At 44.3% G+C, this 20,000-nt stretch overlaps 2 protein-coding genes across 2 annotated transcripts in view; one reads left to right on the top strand and one right to left on the bottom strand.

The window, feature by feature from the left end:
• The window catches only part of stard10 (StAR related lipid transfer domain containing 10), a 13,254-nt gene extending 8,482 nt beyond the window's left edge, over window positions 1-4,772 (bottom strand). Inside the window, exon 1 of the mRNA XM_031861204.1 lies at window positions 3,919-4,772. Within this exon, the coding sequence (XP_031717064.1) occupies window positions 3,919-4,077 (159 nt within the window). The 5' untranslated portion in view covers window positions 4,078-4,772. The remainder of the gene's footprint in view (window positions 1-3,918) is intronic.
• Window positions 4,773-6,860: 2,088 nt separating this feature from the next.
• clpb (ClpB family mitochondrial disaggregase) overlaps window positions 6,861-20,000 on the top strand; it is a 29,265-nt gene continuing 16,125 nt past the window's right edge. Inside the window, exons 1-5 of the mRNA XM_031860649.1 lie at window positions 6,861-8,964; window positions 9,210-9,261; window positions 11,659-11,745; window positions 17,251-17,354; window positions 18,805-18,933. Coding sequence (XP_031716509.1) covers window positions 8,511-8,964; window positions 9,210-9,261; window positions 11,659-11,745; window positions 17,251-17,354; window positions 18,805-18,933 — 826 coding nt within the window. The 5' untranslated portion in view covers window positions 6,861-8,510. The remainder of the gene's footprint in view (window positions 8,965-9,209; window positions 9,262-11,658; window positions 11,746-17,250; window positions 17,355-18,804; window positions 18,934-20,000) is intronic.

Genomic DNA, 20,000 nt, shown 5'->3' with positions numbered 1-20,000 from the left:
ACTTTGTAGTGTAAAAACTTTTAAGTCAGTAAAGTTTCCGGCACTGTTTTCAAGAAACCAGAACATGGAGGAGGAAGATTACAAAGACGAGCTCATCGACTGTTCAAACGTCGGTAGTCATCTGATACTGATGTGCCTGAACTAATTCATTGTCAGTCTATTGAATACAATAGTTAAAACTTTTCACATGTATTCTGTTATTACCCAGAGATGACTCTGAGCATTAAGAGAGGGAGTGTGGGGTACAGAATGAGGGGATGACTGCAGATTGACATTACAGGGAAATAATAATGCATTATGAGTCCTGCTGATGCTTTGCTTGTTACATAATTAAAGGCTTATTTCTTACTCTCCACCAAGAACTCTCCACACTGGAAGTACAAACACACATACAGTATATACAGTATGATGCGATTTTCAAACTAGACTGTGCCAAAGCACTCAGCAAAAAAAAAAAAAACAGATACTGCAATGTATTATATCTACAGAAGGCAACCATACGTAAATAATGATCTTATATTTGATATCCATGTGTAGACAGAATGGAGAGGACTCGCAGGTCACAAAAGACCAGGGAGAATAATGAATGTGTTGTGTTCACAGGCAAACTGAAACAGGAGTAGGAGGAAGAAGTAAAACCAAATGAAAAGGCAAAAGAAGAGAACTGTGGGGAGCAGAAGGCATTCAGTGCAGAATGCAGACCTACAGCCAGCTAAGTACATGTGTGCTTAATTCTATTACACACTAATTCAGTGAAGTCAACAGATGAAGCAAGGAGACAGAGATAGAGGCGGGTGAAAGGGAGTTCAGAGAGATAAAGCAGAGATGGAGGGAGACAAAAAGGCAGACAAGTAGGTACACGAACAATACGTGTGTGTGTGTGTGTGTGTGTATGGTTTGGTGAGTCTTTTGCCAGGTCCGAGTCCACACTGCGCCCACTGCCCACGCAGAACACCCATGACCTCCGACCTTTTCACATCCAACCCACACCACCTACTACTCCTTCTCTTCCTTATTCCCTGTCTCACCAAATCTTCTTCTCTATCCGCCACCATCTTCCATCCCTCGCTCTGTACTCTCATCGTTTGCTCCTCTGGGTGGTGATGCATGATTGCAGAAGACAATTATGAACACAAAAAAAATAAAGAAAATGGAAGAGTGGGTAACGTGTGATTCACAGCTGGGCTTCCCTGTGTGTCAGTAGTGAGAAAGCAAACCCAGGAGTCTCCAGTATATGTATATACGTGTGTGTGTGTGTGTGTGTGTGTGTGTGTGTGTGTGCATGGCAGAGATGCAGTTTGTCAAACTATTACAGTAACCAAAAACCACCGACACACTAACACACACCCATTGTGCATTGTGCGTGGAGTCATGTGCTGACAAATGATATGATGGGAAGGCTACTGTTATTACACTGTGATACCAAAAGTTATTATAGATGAACATGGCAAGGGATAATGGCGATAATGGGGCTGATGATAATTAGGTTGCTAATGATAATGATTGCCAGACTGTTCCCTCTCTCTCAGGTTTGAATAAATATATATATATATTACTGCTATTCATGCTCAACACTGACATTAATCATTCAAAATGCATCAGCAAAGATGCATGCTTTTATTTCGTCTATAAATAGAAGAGCAGTATCTGTGGCATCGCTGCATGCCCCTACCCTTACCCACATCTATAAGCATGATCTATACACACCATCAGCCTCATTAACACACAACTACAATTACGTCACCATTTTGTGAGGAGAAATAAATAAATAAAGCTCCTGTCTTATTTACATAAAGATAAAGTGGCAGGTATAGATAGGAGCCCCATTCAAACTCCAAATGTGTGTCCATGTGCACTTTCTACTTGTCTCTGTTTGCTGAGCTGTCCCGAGGAAACACACCTGTCCTTAACCACTGCACGCACGCACAAACACACACACGTATTACCCAGCTGATGCAGGCATGATACACCTCTCCTTCTGCACACAAATGGCCATTTTACACTCTCCTGATTGGCCCGTTGACGCCACTCACACGCACACACAAGACCCAGCTTCACAGGTAAAACATACAGTAGATAGATGGTGGCTGGGAAAATCCCTCTGCTGCTGTGGCTCCTGCACACCCATATGGACACAGACACACACCCATTCATGCACACACTATATTTAACAAAGTAAACACCTGGTGGCTCGCTCACGCTCCTTGGACCCGGATATACCAGCAGGAAGACACACACACACACACACACACGTTTATATACTTGTTTACACAGAGGGCAATGTATCCCAGAGTAAAATTACAGTAATCACAATTCGGAAAGATCAGAAAGCCCTGCACAGGTCGGAAAAGTAGAAGCAAACTCCCAAAAACTGTGAGCTGTGAAGCTAAATCGGTCTTAAAGTGAAAGTGACAACACTTTAGTAGATTTAGGAGATTTGAGCCAGTTGAGCTCTAAATTGCCAGTCAGTCAGGCGTGAGGCTAAGGGGAGACTGTAGGATGAAAATCTTTTCACTTTTTTTTTTTAGTTATATATGACCTAAGTATATATGTATGAATGGACCGCAAGTAGCTTTTTATACATTGACACATTATTCATCCCCGTAATTTTCTTCAAATAACTGAATAATCTGAATGATAGAGGAGCTTAAAATTGCATTAAACTGTCACTTTTTATCTTAACATGTGTGCAAACTTCTTTAATCATCTAGTATTCATGTATGTTTATGCCACAAATGTGCTGAATTCATTTTGTTCCCATGGGTCTCTGTCCAGGAACACTAACGAATCATGATTAATGACGAGATCACATATAACGTGTTAGATGGTACACAGCAGTTTTTCCATGGCTTAAAGTGGCACAGCCATTCCTGATGACGCCTCCACATCGACTCCCAAGACAAACATTCACATTCGAGATAAACTGCCACGACTGCTATTTGCCTAGATAGGGAAGCACTTTCACATTAGCTTACCTAAACAATGATTGGAGCTACATTTGTTTCCACCTACTGCAACTTGTGTTACTGTATTAATGTCAAACTGTACTCTAATGCAGTTCTAGGGCTGGCTAACTGGTAGGTAATAAAATACCTACAAATAATGACAAACGACCATCACAAGTTACCAAAATAATGTCTTTAACCTTAAAATTGTCAGTTATATTGTCTCCTGCACTATTTCAGCTCTTCGTCACTTCCCCGTGATGGGTTAAATTAATGACACATTGTATGCAGAACTAACTCCAAGTCAACAAAGTAAGCTGAAATCGTATACTCAACACTACCTAATACTACTGCTTTAGAGATGTGAAAATAGTTTCACTGCCAGAGGTTAATGGCATCTACTCCCCTGAGAAGAGAACCTGACTCCTGAGGCTCTCACTTCTCTATACCGGGGATTTCTCATAGTGTGCATCAGGCATAAATTCACAACCCAGCCACTGTACACATTTATAAATAGATAAGTGGATCTAACACAGGATGTGTTCACTAAACAGTGACAATGAAAAAAAGTTGCATGCTGCAGGCTTTACAGTTGCACTGTCAGCATTATTTCGGGACTATTAACTAAACCCATTTGTTTGTGTGATTATTAAAAAGAAGGGACAACATATAATATGCCACGTCATCTGAATACATTTCTTTGAAATGCAATGAGCTGTTAGAGGGTTGTAGAAGCCTCTGCAACTACCATGCAGCAAAAAAAAGGAGCAGTTAAAGCATGTCAGCAGTTTTAATCATATGGGAATTTAGAAAAGGCAGTTCTCTGCCAGCCCGATTACACAGCAGTGCTTCTTTATTTCCTCCTCCCAATAGAAAATGAGCATACAGATCAAATGTAGACTTTGTTTTAACATATGCTGAGGACTTCCCCTATTTTGTGTTTCGTCCCTGTGCGGAGGTGAAACAGTCTCACCTTGATTTTGTGGATGGACTTCCCCTCCTCGAGACCCTGGGTCCACACCGTGATGTCCCCCTTGTTGTGGTTTATGCTCCAGCCTTCCTCGCACAGACACTCCGCCTTAAAGCTGGCAAACGCCCGGTCGTCCGGGATGGTCACAGTGCGTCCAGACATGGCTCGTTACCGGGGGAAAGGGAGGAGGGGGGGAGGAGGAGGAGAAGAGAGAGGGGCTCTAGGAGACTCCTGTTGGGCCCGGAGGAGGCACGGTGAGCCGGGGGAGAATGAAGAGAATCAGAGACGCCAGCCACTCGTGACTCCTCTTCTGTGGGAATAATTTGTCTGATTCAATTTCCTCCTCGCAAGAAGCTTTTTGCGGGCTGCACCGCGTCTTGTGATAACCAGTGTAGTGCGCGTGTATGTGTGCGCGTTCAGGGAGGTGCAACAACCGCAGTCCAGCCTGTACAAACTAATGAAACAGAGGTGAATAAAGCGCAGTCTAGCACAGGTGAGAGGACACACACACACACACACACAATGCAAAGAAGTGTCAAAACGGATGCAGCTTTTAGTTGATCCCGGTGGTTGAATAAGTTTCAGCTCGGTTAGGCAGTCCTTAGAAACAGCCGCACTTCAGACGAACCATATGTTTCTGTTTCCGCACGTCTCTCCGTTTCTCTATCTCTGTGTCTCCCTCTCTATCTGTCTACTCCTCTGTTTATTTCTCTTTCTCTCTCTCTCTCTCTCTCTCTGGCGAAGTCTTGCGTGAGCTTGCGATCATTTGCGGCGGTTCTCCATCGCTGCGTCGCTGCTGTGGCAGGTGGTGGAGGAGATGCGGTGAGAAATAAGAGGAAGAGAGGGATGTGAGTGGGGGGAGAGAGGGAGGGAGGGCGGGGGGGGGGAGAAATCAGGCTGCACAGGCAAGCGACGCAGTTACCCAGTGGAAACGCCTCCCTGTGCTGCCTTCAGGTGCTCCTCGTAAAGCTCTCAGGTATGCCCTGTCAAGATATTTTGTTCTTTGTATTTGTAAAGTTACAGCTGAATGAAAACTTGCAATAAATAGCACTATCCATACTTATATTTATTTAATGTGGTTAATTTGACCCTATTTAAAAAGACACAAGGGCTGAAATATATCCTGAAAACAGCTGGCCATTAAGACATGTAATGCCACATCTGTATGGGCAAGGCCAGAGTTTATAACTTGTTGTTGTTGGCTTACAGACTGTATAGTCTATCTGCAGCTGGTCAAAACAACTGTCTTTGTTTGTTTCACTCAACAATTGAAAGTGCTTCACGTTGTTGTTTGTCCTGGCTGTTTTGAATCACTCACGCGTGATGAAAAGCTTAAGAGTTATGGAGCATTATGATTAGCTTGACCTCTTTAGCCAATTAATGTTAATCAGAAACAGATGGTAACATTCCGGTAACGTTACTCTACCTGTTACACAAGAAGTAGCCTACAGATATTTAGTTATATTATGTTCACATCAAATTAAGATTGATAAGCCTATTTCGTATCATAATAATTTGGTTGTACCAACAGTAATGTGACAGTGGTGTAAGGAACTCATCAAACTAGTGTTATAAAACTGTTTCTTCCTGTACAAGTTATGGAAGATCACAGCATTGGCGCTGGAGAAAAGATCACACCAGCCAACAGATGAAAGTGTAGCGCAACCTTTGAAAGCAGATCTGTAATGAAAGTTCAGCAACACGCTCACACTTGGTACATGTTTGATCTGTTGATCCATGAATCCATAGGCTGTTGAGCCTATGGATCATCTCATGTCATAAGAGTTGTGTGGTCTGACATTTCCAAATTGTCAGACAAACTATTTTCAAGTATGTTTCTATAATAACAAACGGCCTGTTTTTTTCCATACAGTTTAAATGCAATAAACTCCTGTATGGTCACCCTGTTTGTTCGTCGTTTTCATATTGCCGACAGTATTTGAACGCAACCCGCGCTATCACACCACGCACACGCACTTTTTTTGTGTGCAAACTAGTTAGTTCAGGTAGCAGCGGGGGCGCGCCTGGTTCCTGTAGGCTGACGTGTAGCTTATTTGGAAGTCGTTCACTTTTTGGGTCATGCTTCCTTGTGAACTGTTCATTACTGCATCAAGTAACACGAGGTATAAACTCGCATAGTGAGAACTACACCCATTTAAATGTGTTATCATGCAATATGTTTGTAAGTGTCACTGTTTTATTTCCTCACTCTGCTTGCCTTTTTTGTTTCCATCTTTTTTTCACTCACTCATTTTCTGCCCCATCGCTCTCCCTCCTTTCATCTTGGAGTGTGTAAGCTCATTATCGGCCTCCTTCACTCAATTTGATCTGTGGGTGTTCTCACGACATCTTGAGGCTCAAATAACCTAAAGTGGAACACCTTACATTTTCTTAGAACCACACATTTGTGTAAAGATAGAAAACAAGGATAGGCCATGCAAGTTTTTTATGTGCAGAAATGTTTCATTTTGTGGTGGTAGCCTACTGTACACCCCTGTGATCCCCTTCACTCTCTTTCTTTGCACAGATGTAAAACAGCTTTTTTTGTCACTGAAACTGTCTTTTGAATAAACATTATGAATAAAACCCTGTAATAGCACCAAGTTTTCCATTGCTGACCGTGACCTCTGACCCAATAAGAGAGGCGAGTGAGAGGGGACTTTTCTCATGAATAGGGCACTCTATATTTATCAAAACATTAAACATGCAAACTATTTAGTATGTCTGAAACAGTGGTTCCCAAACTGGAGGGGCCATTGCTGACCAGCAGACAACCCACATTGATATTTAGATTTAGGGAGTGCTGGTAAAAGTGCTAGTGGATTTATGATGGCAGAGCATGATGTCCTAAATGATTGTCTGGTGAGCCACAGTAAGCTTATTGCCAGCACTCAACATACCCATCTAATAAATTACAACCTATGCTTGTATATGTCAGATTGGTTTTACTTGTATTGTAGTCACACGAAAGTGGCATTCACTTTTTTCCTAGAATACAATGCATCATTAGAGGAAACCTCATCGAATGCAAGTAGGTGTCGGCTAGATGAAAACACCACCCAGTAGTAGGCATTCCTGCAACTAAATTAAATGATATTGCTTTGATTTACTGATATACCATTGCTTTAAAAGGTCGAATGATACCTTTCTTCATTGATGTCTGCTGCAGCATCACATTTCTAGAATAACATTTACAAAAACCTAAGGAACATGCTCTCAAAATGCACTTTCACTGTGATTTTAAAGACAAGCAATTCTGTAAACAATGCTGCTTTTGTAGTCGTGTGTGTGTGTGTATGTGTGTGTGTGTGTTTACTCATATTAGAACACTTTGAATAATTTCCAGTCCATCAGGTTTTCCACAATGATTTCCCCAAAGTTATCCTCTGTTCTATCTTTTGCAGTCACAACAATGCAGATCACGTCCAAAGAAAACCCCACATCCCCAGCTAAGTGTGTGCACTTTGGTGAGGAAGGTATATCAACAATATATCATACAGTGTATCTTATGCTCTCCAGCCATCCTTGAATGCTTGGGGAGAGGGATTGTGAGACAGACAGGCCCACTCAAAGATAAAAGGACTGAGTCACACGAGAGATAAGAAAATAAGAATGAATTAAAGAATGATTTGATAGTTTTGTACTGAAATGAAAGCACGTGATTTCTAATGGGATTGACATTACATTTCACCAACATGTGTCCCATTGAGAAAATGAACCTCAGTAAACTAGCATGTGATGTGATAGTGTTGCAATGTCTACACAACTTTGAAGGCTGTGTTTACCTTTTAAATACTACTCTCTCCTCTCGGTCTACAATTGTGTTGGCATTCTTTTAATTGAATGACAATTACCGATTTATCCAGCTGTTCTCCATAATGTCCCAAACTGAGGCGATGACATTTGCCTGCAACAGCATGTGTACTTCGGCCTCCATCAGCCCTGTGCTTTGATGCCATCTGGTGGCCGTTGTGAACTATCACAAGGACAAGTACACTGACACAAAACAACTGCTTGTGTCATCAAATGTATGTCACCGTCTGTGCTGTTATCCTCAGGTCCTTTCAGGTAAATATGTATACGAAAGGGCCAGAAATCCTAAACGGCTCTGTTATTGTCTGATACAGTGAATAAACCAACCTGTGATGTGAAGCTAAGGGCCAACTGTGGAGCATCCAAACAGCGTAATAATCAACAGCTGTTTTACATTTTACCGATGAATCAAATGCAGGACAGATATCCTGTAAATCAAGACAAAGACGTTTAAAAAATAACGTTCCTCACTGCAGTTTAACTTGATTTAAGCGAACACGGAAGTACGTGACAGATACATATCTTGCCGTAAACGAGAAACACACAAACAACATTTCCCAGACTGCACCGCGCGTTCTAGTGACATCTACGCAACGATGAGGTGAAAGCGGTTGTTTTCGTCTCTATGGTTGTAAGTAGCTGCCTGTAGATCGAGGTAATATAGCAGCTGTTACATCGTAATAAACGCGCCCCGGTCTGTGGGGGTTTTCCGCTTCTCTCTGGAATAACCGCCGGACTGAGGGATTCACCCCACGCTTAGTTGTTGTGGTGAGTTCATCGCCATGTTATCATCTGTTCCCACCAGGCTGATCGCGCAAAGGTCGCGCAGCCTGTCACCGTGCCGCCGCGTGCTCCAGACCAGCGCAAGCGGCGCCACGTGCCAGGGCGTCCGCGAGACAGAGATCAACTGCAACCCGATCGTGTCCACCTCGCGAGTCTCCAGACGGGGGATTTTAGCCGAAGAGACCCCCGGTGCCAGTGTGAACCCATTGGTGCAGTACCACCATCTCGCCCCTAGATGGCTGTCCAGCCTGCAGAACCGCCGCGGCTCGTGGGCGGCGCTGGCCAGCAGAGGGCGCAACAACAACCAGTACTGGGAGGAGAGCGGGCAGAGCGGTGGTGGTGGTGAGGGCCGGGGGACAGGTGGAGGAGCCGGCCGGGCAGGAGCGGCCTCCGTCGGGGTGCTGTCTGCTGCTGCAGTGGCCTTCTGCCTGAAGAAAGATTCTGATAACAAAGGTAGGCTTTATCCACTGTCAGTCACTGTGTCTGACTTAGTATAGCAAATATTGTTAATTGATAACATTATATAGGGCCAGCATTTTTGCACACAATTCCCCACAGGTGTCATAGTGGTCAACTGAGTTAAAGAAAACATTTGGGGAATTGGATTTGAACTACAGTACTGGCACATTCTTAATTATGTCTACTCAAGCTCTCTGTATTCTTCTTGTTTCATGTTTTCTGCTTTTGCAAATAACAAGGTGATGCTCTTCTGGAGGCAGCGAGGACCAATAACTCTCAAGATGTGGCCAGGTACCACATACACACACACACACACACACACACACACACACACACACACACACACACACACACACACACATCACTGACTCTTCCAGATCACAGTGTTTGTCCACTTTTATACAAAAAAATGTATGTTTCAAATACATATTTGACAGATCTGACAGACCTGTATACACTACAACCCTTTGGACATGCACATGCTAGCACCATAGCATGTAGAAGCATTGTTGGCTCTCTTCATTGTGAAGCACATGATTCAAGGAGGCTACAAAGAGTATTAAGGGTGTTGTAGGTGTTAAACAGATTATAAATACATTAAATAAATAATAATAAATTATATGACAGACATTTTTTGGTCAATTTGTCATGTTGGCAGTGGACTGTATGAGGAAAATACGGTTTTCAACTGATATTGGGATGCTCTGTGCTCAACTGAATGACTTATTTGGCCATTATATCTATATTACCGATGATTTATTTTGGATGTAAATTATCCTTAATCTTCTGTTCTTTAGTGTCGTTCAGATCTCATAGCCTTGTGTAAATGCCAGATCATCTGCTTTGTCCAGTTTGTAGAGCAGCTACGATCATCTGCAGTCATGAAGCCAGTTATATCACCTGTAGCTGTAGTCCCACTAATGACCACCAGGTGGAGGTAGAGAACCATCTGTGTGTTTGCAGGATGGACGTATACACTCGGCCTCTCAGAGCTCCATTCCAACAGTGTGCCTGTTTTGTTCACTTTGCATTACCTTTATTTATTTATTTCTTCTTTCCTCTGAGTCTTATAGAATCCCCCCCCCCCCCCCCTGCACACTCAGAGACAATCAACCAAAAAAGGAGCACAACAGGTCTTAAAGTACTTCCCGGTCCCATCTGTTCAGCTGATAATATTGCATTACAAATCTTGAGTTACTGTGCAAACAGACAGAAGTGAACACACTGTAGTCACGGGCCATGATCCTAAAAGATGGTGCGGAAGGTCTGCTTGTGATGCAATAAGAGACAAAAACGCATTGTGCATCATATTGGTGGATGGCTCACCTCTGGGCAACAACCGTGTAAACGTGCGTTAAATCAGTGAGTGTGTGTACAGTGTGTCCATGAGCTCAGCCTACATGTGTTTATCCATGTGTGTCTCCATTTGCCGGCTTGGGTTACCTGTGCACCGCTTGGCAGATGGTGTAGGTGAGAGTGCAGCGAGACAGTCAGCGGGTCGCAGATGTGTTAAGTGCTTCGGTTCAGTGTGTAGAGGTGTCAGAGTGTCCGGGTGTGTCTGTTGAGAGGCAGTGGAGAGGACAGACGTCTCGCTTTCACACGGACTTTTATGAAGGCATGTTGTGCTTCCACTGTGGTGAATCATTGTATCATCTTGAGATGGTATTTTGACACATTAATAGATTTATTTCAGGTTGGTAAACCCATTCTTAAGGGGTTGATTTCACAGATATTCTTGACGCTCTGTTGTGTTTCTCTGCCACATTGGAAGGAGACATTGGCTGGACAATATCCAAGTTTAATTAAAGGGCAGGTTTGCCAGATTCACATGTCAAGACACTTAAAATATACAGAAAATGGACCCAAAATATGGCTGAAATGTCACTCTAAGCATAGTGTCCCCTCTGTTTCTAGAAATGAGATAGTCGTTTGATTTACTTGACATCTACAATGATGTATGTCCAATTCTCGCCATTTACATGTGAAATAGAACCCCACACGATGTCCCTTCTTTAACTTAACCATCTGGTAAAATAAAAGGTGCTAAAGAGCCGCTTCCATTCCCCCGAAAAAGCTCGGCCGCAGCTGTAGTGGTGAGCTTCTGGACCAGGCAGTGAAAACAGAGCCAGAGAGCATCGGAGCTGAGTGCAGGCCAGACAGAGGCCACCGTGTTGACTGTAAACACACACACACACTGTCTGTCTGCACGGCCCACGAGACGACAGACAGATCACTTACACACACACACACATACAGAGACACACACAGACTTACGAGGACTGTGCCACTCCAGTACCTGATGTCATAGCCTCGGGCAGAAAACTCAACACGCACCTGGCTTACACACACACACACACACACACACACACAGACACATTAACTGGTCAAGGAGCAAGTGTGTGGCTTCAGATAAAGACAAAGATATCTCGGGCCGGTTTCATGCTGGTGTGTCTAACAAGGCCGGTCTGTGAGACATGAGTCACACAAGCAGCTGGACCGCCATGTCTCTTCATGTGTGTTCGTTCCCTTTTTAAGGTATTAAATCTCTATTCCAGCCTCATTATGTATAAGATACCGTACTAACAAAACACTCTACGATATGGACACTTCTCTTAGTACTCTGCAATATGTCGACGTTAACGGTGATGTCGATTAAGAGCCACTTTTCGTGTGTTTCTCCCCCGTCAGGCTGGTAAAAGAGGGAGTCGACCCGAACCACCGCCACCGCCTGGGTTGGACCGCTCTCATGGTGGCTACCATGAACCGACAGCACAGGTCTGTGTTTCCTCCGACTAACCTCACTGAGCAAGTCATGTGTTTTTCCAGTTCTGAGGAGTGAACATGTGTAACGGTAACATGCAGGCAGTACGTGACCATATGTCCTCGGTGTCCCTCGCTCCAGTTGTTACAGTAGTTCTTCAGAAGTGCAAAGTGCGACTCTCAGACTGACAGACGGTCCCCCCCCCATCTTTCTGTCCAACAAATTAAATTAGCCTCCTGGCCCCCAGAGCACACACGGCACAGAGAGGGGCCGAGGTTAAGGCCGGGCCAAATCCAATTTACAGAGCTCTTTTCTTTTCTTTTCAGGACTGTGCGGTCACTTTGTTTTTTGTTTAAGGGCCTCATGTGCCCGTGAGAAGCATTATGTGGAATTTGAATATGAAAATAGCTTAAAAGGAGCTTACTTTAAAGTCTCAGGGTTACAGTTGCCGCCTCCTCACGTTGGTAAGAGAGTTTGAATTCATAATGCGACTGAAATGGAAACATCTGCTCCATTTAGATTCAGAACTGTGAGTAGGATTGCGACACTTTGCAGACGTCACAATAAACACCCGGACATTTTGATGAACATCGTGAATGAATGCCATTTTATAGACGACAATCAATCAATTGTAAGAATGATTTTAATATTAATTGTTAATGAGAATAATTGATTGTTTCAATCGTTTCTACTGGCTGTCTGGTGCGTAACTCGTTCTCAGAGACACATGTGATCATATGCTTTGATTATGTCACTTTGTGGAGACGTTTGAGCTCCAGAACGTCTTTCTGTTTACATGACGTGTGCTGAGTGATCGCTGGCGTGTAACATATTGATGTATGTAATGTGTTTCGGATACAAATTTGGTTGTGAGTCTATATTCTGTGTGTGTGTGTGTGTGTGTGTGTGTGTGTGTGTGTGTGTGTGTGTGTGTGTCACTGCACTGTCGTGTGTGTGTGTGTGTGTGTTATGAGTGCTATAACTCAGCGAGGCAGTGACACTCCTCTGTGTTTAATCCCGTCTTCCAACCCCCCAGTGAGCCGTCACTGCTGCTGCAGGGAAGACTGAACATCGGTTCACACACATCAGTCACACGTACCTCTCTCTCACACACACACACACACACACACTAGTGAGGATGCCTGTGTGAACGCACGGACAAGGGGAGTTTATACCAAATATCTTACAGGCCAACTGCCTATTACTCAGTCACACACAACTTTATTTGCCGCCGTTAAGTGAAAACACAGGGAACATTACTCACGGACAAGGTCTAGCCTGTAGCTATGAGTGTCAGCGAGGATGTTATTGTTAAATAACTCCCCCCCTCACACTGTAGTTATATCCGTCTGCACCAGAAGTGATAACTGTGGTTGGAGTTTGTAGGCCGTAGCGTCCATCAGGCAGCCTCTCCGGTGTTTTAAGATGTCGAGGTGCGTCTGTGTGAGAGAATCAGAGGTGGAGTAGAGGGGTGTGTGTAAGAATTAAAGGGTGAGACATCAGGGGGGGGGGTGTTTGCTTAGCTTTGATGTGGGGCTAAATCAGGGAGGCGCAGGGCCTGGCCCACTATTTGCACTCTTTAACACACAATGGCCATCTCCATCTCTCTTTCTCTCCCTCTGTCCCTCCCTCGGCGCATTCACGTGCACAATGAGCGCTCAGCCGAGTGAAACGCCTGTTGACCGTTCCGACCTGTCGGCCGAGTGACTCCGCGGTGGAAGGCGGGGGGGGGAAGCGGAGGGGATGATAGAACGAGAGGATGAGTGGCTCGTCGGGGGAAAGAAGAGAATAGTTGTGATGAGGAGAGAGAGTGATGTGGAGTGGGATTATGGGTTTGGGATCGGGATTAGCTGGATTGAATAGTGGTGGAAATCAGAGAGAAGCTCCCGGTGAAATGTTCTCGTCGTTTGATACAACACGACTGTGATGGTTCAGTGAGAATCAGTTCATCGTCGTGTCTTACAGGTATCGTTCTCAGTACACCAAAACAATACTCCCTCAGGTGGGCTCTGGTAATATACATAAAGAAATACTTGAAGGGTAATCTAACCTGTGCCACATTAACACCACATTAATGGGTTTTCATGCAATGATTTTCAACAAGCGTACTGTACGCTGCTTAAGCTTTCTACAAAGTAGTCATTTTCATGACAAAACTGCAGGTAATACATGATCACTACCTTTATTGATATTAAAGCTAAATAGCAACAATGGAATAAGTCATTTTAGAGCAATAGCTGTTGGAAGTTGGACTTGAAATAGTGACGGTGTTTAAATATGCTGAATTTAATAATTAGCATTAATCTTTACATTTAAAAAAAAATCATTTTCAAATGATTACAGTATCTTATTCTGTTATTGTTCTGTTGGCTACATTTGACACTTTGAGCTGTAGACAAAGAAATGCACTTCATCTCCCCGATGACCACCATGATGGGCACCTGTGTGTACAGTATATTATGACTTTCTTTCGTAGGAATGGGGAGAACTCAGCAAATAACCTGCATGATGCCTTTCGCTCAATGGCTCCACAGGAAAACATGGCAGTTCTATTTATATAGTCCAATATCACAAATGTCCTCAGACCCTCGATTCTGATCAGGAGAAACCATGAAAGCCTTAAACGGGGAAGGAATGGAAGAAGCCTCAGGTAGAAGCACAGAGGAGGGCTCCTTTGGAAGAAATTAAATGTATAAAGAAAACACTTAATAATCTAACATTGTGACCAATCAGGTCATTAAGCTCTTGTCCTGGCTTCTATCTGACCCCAGGTGTGCACCAGGTGAGAGGGGGTCAAGTGAGGTCCAGCGTCTGGACCAGGTGGTCAGAGACATGGATGGTCAGTTCGGCTCGGGTGTCTATTATCGCACGGGACAGACGGAAGTGTCCATTTCCTGTCTTCCCCTCCGGGGCAGGATGGGAACGGAACACCTGCCCCCCCCCGCCCAGCAGGGAACACCAGTCACCTGGTGGACAACCTCGGCACGAGTCTACCCGCCTCGGCAAACCACGACGCACGTTTAGTCTCCGTTTAGCTGTGAAAGTAAAACGATGTTGTTTCGGTAGTTCTAAGATTGTGTTAGGAGGTCTGAAGTCCTAACTTTGGCCCACTCCTCTGCAATGTGAGTTTAACCTAATTAACCTCGGCGTGCCTTCAGTTCGGCCTCAAATTAGTGCTGCGACTCTTCTCCGAAATGTCCCAAATAAAGTTAGCCACTCGATCATCAGTTGATTATTAAAACTATCAAGCGTTTTCAAAAGCTCATTAGTTTTAGCACTACCCTGTATAATTAAATCTCCCTCTTTCATCTTTTTTTTTAGCGGCACTTCCCTCCTTTCACCCGCTCCTCCTCCTCCTCCCCTCTGCAGTATTCCCCTCTTTCTCCCTCCGTGTTTACCTTTCCGATGCCATTAACCCTTTTCAGGCCGTTTCATTTCTTCACACAGTCCTGCCCAGCCTCGTGTGACCAGCCGTATAGCTGGAAGTTGTGTGTGTGTGTGTGTGTGTGTCTCGGAGGATGCGTCGACGTGTTTGTAGAAGTGCTTGCAAGGGTGAGAGGAGAGCCCTCTGTGGGTCACGGCCCCCCCCCCCCCGCCCCCCGGATACAGTAACAAAGGGGGACCCCCCCGATAGTCCTTTATACCCCCTCAGCGAGGTCAGACACAAAGACCTGGCCAGGCCGTTCTCAGCCTCGCTCTCCCACAGGAACACAAACTACCAACGTTTGACTTACGTCCGTGGTGATGAGGGGAAATTCTGTTATTCTGATGTACTGGAATCTCTGGACTGTGATTTTTTTGAGACTGTACTCGTACCCCAAATAGATTCATTCACAGCGGAAATGATTAATTAGTCACTGACTAGTTTGATCGTACGTTGACAATTTTAAAGCACAAAATCTCAGACTTTTCCTGGTTCCAGTTTCCCCAAATGTGAAGATGTGACGCTTTTCTTTGTCATATTTAATAGTAGATGAAGTATCTTTGGGTTTACGCTGTTGGGCGGATGAAACAAGCGATTTGCATACAACACCTCAGGCTCTGGGATATTACAACAGGCATTTTTCACTATTTTCTGATAAATATTTTATCGTGAAGTTGTTCCCGGGGAAAAAATTCACAGATTCATCTTTAGTTCAAAATCAAACGTTGCATTTATGGACACATGCTTCAAATATTTGACTGCCTCCGTCTGTTTTCAAATGTTTAATGTTTTTAATAAATGTTTGTCCCTTTTAAATATCTTTTGAAACCAGTACGTTACTGTTTGTTGCTGTGACTTTTCAAACGTCACCTTTTAAATGGCCGCTCCTAAATGGAAGCTGTGGCCTGTTACGTGGTCAAGAGTGGTGAGCTCTAAAAACACAAGTCCACCTCATCCTCCTCTGAATAATCATTTAGCTCCATTTAAACCCTCTCAGGCCCTCCTGCCATAACCATTTAGCCAGAGATGATCCATCACTCCCTCCCAGGCTGCATTACACAGTCACAGGTTTAATGGCGGCCGGCAGCGTATACTGGCAGGGTTCACGTTTCGGCCATCGCCTCGCCCCTCCCCCCCTCTCCCCCGTTTCTCTCTCTCAGTGGAGCAGAGACTACCGTCGACTATAGCCTTCATGTCCATGTCTCAATGTCAAAGCCACTGCAACACACTCACGGTGGTAAATGTAAAGCGAGCGTGTCCTGTCGACGGAGAGACGGTACCTGGAATGTCCTCCGGGTCACAGTGAGTGGTGTTGCCGAGGTTCTCGTGTTTGTTCTATAAGGCGGTACGCTCCATTGAAGGGTGGTACGCTCCAAACACACAGACACCCCATCACCCCCACCACCAACGGGGCCGGAAACAGGCCCGACCCTTCACCCCCTTCAATGTACACATATGTACATGTTACAAAGCAGACTGCCGTGTGAAGCGGCCATTGGAGTGTATCCACCGTAACGGGGCGGACTAGAAGTGGAAGTGAATCAGGTGGAAGAAGCCGTGGTCAACGGAGTAATTAGATGTTCACATCTGCATCTGGTGTGTTTATTGTTTTTCAAGCTGTGAAGTCGGGAGAAACTAGGTACTGTGACACGTGTTTTTAGGAAACAGTAGGGCCTGATTAGGATTGAGCAATGTACCGAGGTAGCTATCCCTTTTATATCTTTGGTTGTATTCGGCCATTGTGGGCACAAAGCTGCTTTATGACAATATCGGATTTACAACATTTTTGCATAAATGGGATGATTATTATTTGTTTTTAATTCACTGGATTCACCAAAAACCTGGAGACCCGAAGATACTTCATCTAAAAACCGTTTTTAATTGACCTCCCAGAACATTTGCTATATCAAGATATATGTTGATATAACAATATAAATACATATATTGAGACAGAAGATTTTATCCGTATCGTAGACTTGATTATATATTCAAGCGGTGCTGGCTGTAAAATAATTATTACTGCTTTGGTCTGTGTGCACACGGGCATTTATTTATTACAATCATGTATTTAAACGTGTCTTTTGTTGTTCCCCAGTGTGGTGAAGGTTCTGCTGGAAGCCGGTGCCGACCCAAACGCCGGTGATCACTTCAACAACGTTTACGACACCTCGCGAGAGAAAGGCATCCACTCACTGGAAGGTAAAAGAGAGAGAGAGAGAAGAACAACACTGTGTGACTGTGTGTGCATCTGTCACGCGCATGTTTGTGTGTGTGTGGTTGCTATATTACACATATGAATCCTAAGTGTTGAACCAGATATTATGAGACATTATAATTTGCATAAAGATTTGCATATATGTACATGTTTCATTTCTTCCGTGTTATTTGTTTTCTATGTTCTGTGACAAGTAGTGTGTGTTTTATTTGTTTTTCTACCGAGCTGCGCAGACAAGACACACACACACACACACACACACGCTATACCCCCCCTAGTCTGTGTTGGGTTTCTGCAGACATATTTATATGGGATATGTATATTGCAGACATTTATATGGCTGTCAGGTTTGGGTCCACGTGGGGCCGGTGTAGCGTGGGGAAGCGTTTCCCAGACGCACGCTGATGGATGGGCTAGGGGGGCCTGTGCGACGCTTTATTGGGTTAGCTATGATTATCCCGCCCTGTGTCTCTCTCTCCTCTCTCTCTCTCTCTCTCACACACACACACACACACACACACACACACACACAGAGAGACACACTGCAGAGAAAGATGGTCGTAGAGATGGAGAAAAAGAGTGGGATGGATGGAGGAAGGGTAAGACTGATGAAGGAAGGAGAAAATGACGGGAGGAAGGCAGTGAAAGAAAGCGAGCGGAAGGAAAGAAGGTAGAGAGCAGCGGCGGATGGAGTGAGGGGGAGGTTAAAGATGGAGGAGAAGGAAGAAGATGTGGATGTTGGGAGGGAGGGGTTGGAGGAAATGGGTGGGATGATGAGGGAGGGAGAGGCGAGGAAGTCAGGAAATGGATGAGACAAAGTTATTGGGATAGAGGGAGTGGGGAGGGAGGAAGAGGGTGCAAGTGATGAAAATAATTGATGGATACCGAGGAGGAGAGGAAGGAGGTGGAAAAAATAAAAATGGATGATAGAGGAGTGGCATGAGATGAGTGCTCTTATGAAAAAGAGACGTAAGGAGAGAATGATAGACTATCTCTATTATTAGTAAGGAGCACAGCAAAGGAGGCCCTAAAACACAACTCCCATTATTCCGATCACGTCGGACAGTTGAGCTTAAATCTGTGAAAATGAACAACTCTCCCAAAGCTGGAAACAGGAAAGACAATTTTGTAGTCCGCAGTGTTATCATTGTCACAATTTCCGGGGCCTTACCATTGACTGTAAATAGATTAAAGAAAGTTATTCCGGATTTAAAGACTCAAACGATTCCAGTCAAAGATGTTCATTGATTCATCATACTCTTGAGTTGAGCTGTTTCCATCTTTCAGGGCTTTCTCTCTTTTCTCTCTTTTTCTCGTTAAAAGAACATCCTCTGAAATCTGAAATGTAGTAACCCAGCAGTGGCTTTTTCTTTTCTGTCTTTCTGTAAACCAATGCATGCTCCTTTCCCTCTAATCTCTCTTGTCTCTCTACAGTCCTCGTGTCCAGAGAGGATGAATTTAGCAGCAGGCTCAGCAGCAGGGCCGGCTTCCACGGTTGCACAGCGCTCCACTACGCCACGCTGGCTGACGACCCGAACACTGTCCGCATGCTGCTGGAGGCCGGTACGTTACAGCCCAACCATCCCCAACCCCACTTTAGAGTCCACAAGGGACCTCCGAGGGTCTAGATATCGACACACAGTCTGCAGTTCTACATCATGACGGCATGAGTTGAATCTCTTAACGTGGACCAAATATCTGCCAGTCTCAATTAAAACAAACTGACAGAACTCAATTATACTGTTCACCGGAAGGGAAATGTCCCAGTGGTATAACGCAATATCTTTTATCTGGCGTTAGGTTGGATCGTGCTCAATCTGTATTTAATTGGCAGTTACTGAGCTTGTTTAGGTTATGTTTCCAAGTTTCAGTGATATTTGGTGCAAAGTTTGGCCTTATAGGCCGAGGAAGAGCAGGTTTTCATTTTATTCAAGAACCTCATTACATCTTTCAAATTTTTACTTTTACACATAGAAGTAAAATTCAGGCCCCGCCCATTTCATCCTGAATTTTGTAGCATTCTGGTAAAACATTTCTTCTTCTTTTTTTGCCACTCCTCTGACAGAACGGCCACTTGGCTTTCATAAGGTCTGACATTGTTTCTGAATTCTTAATAAATGCCCCAAAGTGACTAATTCAGTGATTTATATATCTGAGGGAACATGAGGACCCGTGCCAGGCTCCTTACCTTCATCTTTGCCATCCAAACTAAATGCTTCTCGTTCTGCCTTCAGCTTTGAAAAGCTTTCCATGTATCATCATCTTATCGCTTCCACACCCCGAGTAATATAAACAGTATTACAAAGCTCATTTGAAATTGATCACTCGTTCATACCCCCTCTCCATTCACCCCCATTACACTCGCACCTGTCGTTGACTCAGCTCACACACACACACACACACACACACACACACACACACACACACTCATAGACCCTCGGGGCAGAATACCCCCCTCAGTTTCCAGGCGAGCAGCTCTTAAACAAGCTAGTCCTAGTTGAACTGTGACCTGCACACAGAACGTGCCCTTGGGGTAACTCCACAATCACAGGATGTGTGTGTCTTTGTGAGTGTGTATTTGTCCATACGTGTCTTTGTGAGTGTGTATTTGTACGTACGTGTCTTTGTGA

The sequence above is a fragment of the Anarrhichthys ocellatus genome, unplaced genomic scaffold (genome assembly GCF_004355925.1).
Source record: "Anarrhichthys ocellatus isolate YVR2014 unplaced genomic scaffold, GSC_Weel_1.0 scaffold24, whole genome shotgun sequence".
NCBI lineage: Eukaryota > Metazoa > Chordata > Actinopteri > Perciformes > Anarhichadidae > Anarrhichthys > Anarrhichthys ocellatus.
Note: the sequence above shows the minus strand (reverse complement) of the source record. Positions and strands in the feature narration are given on the sequence as shown.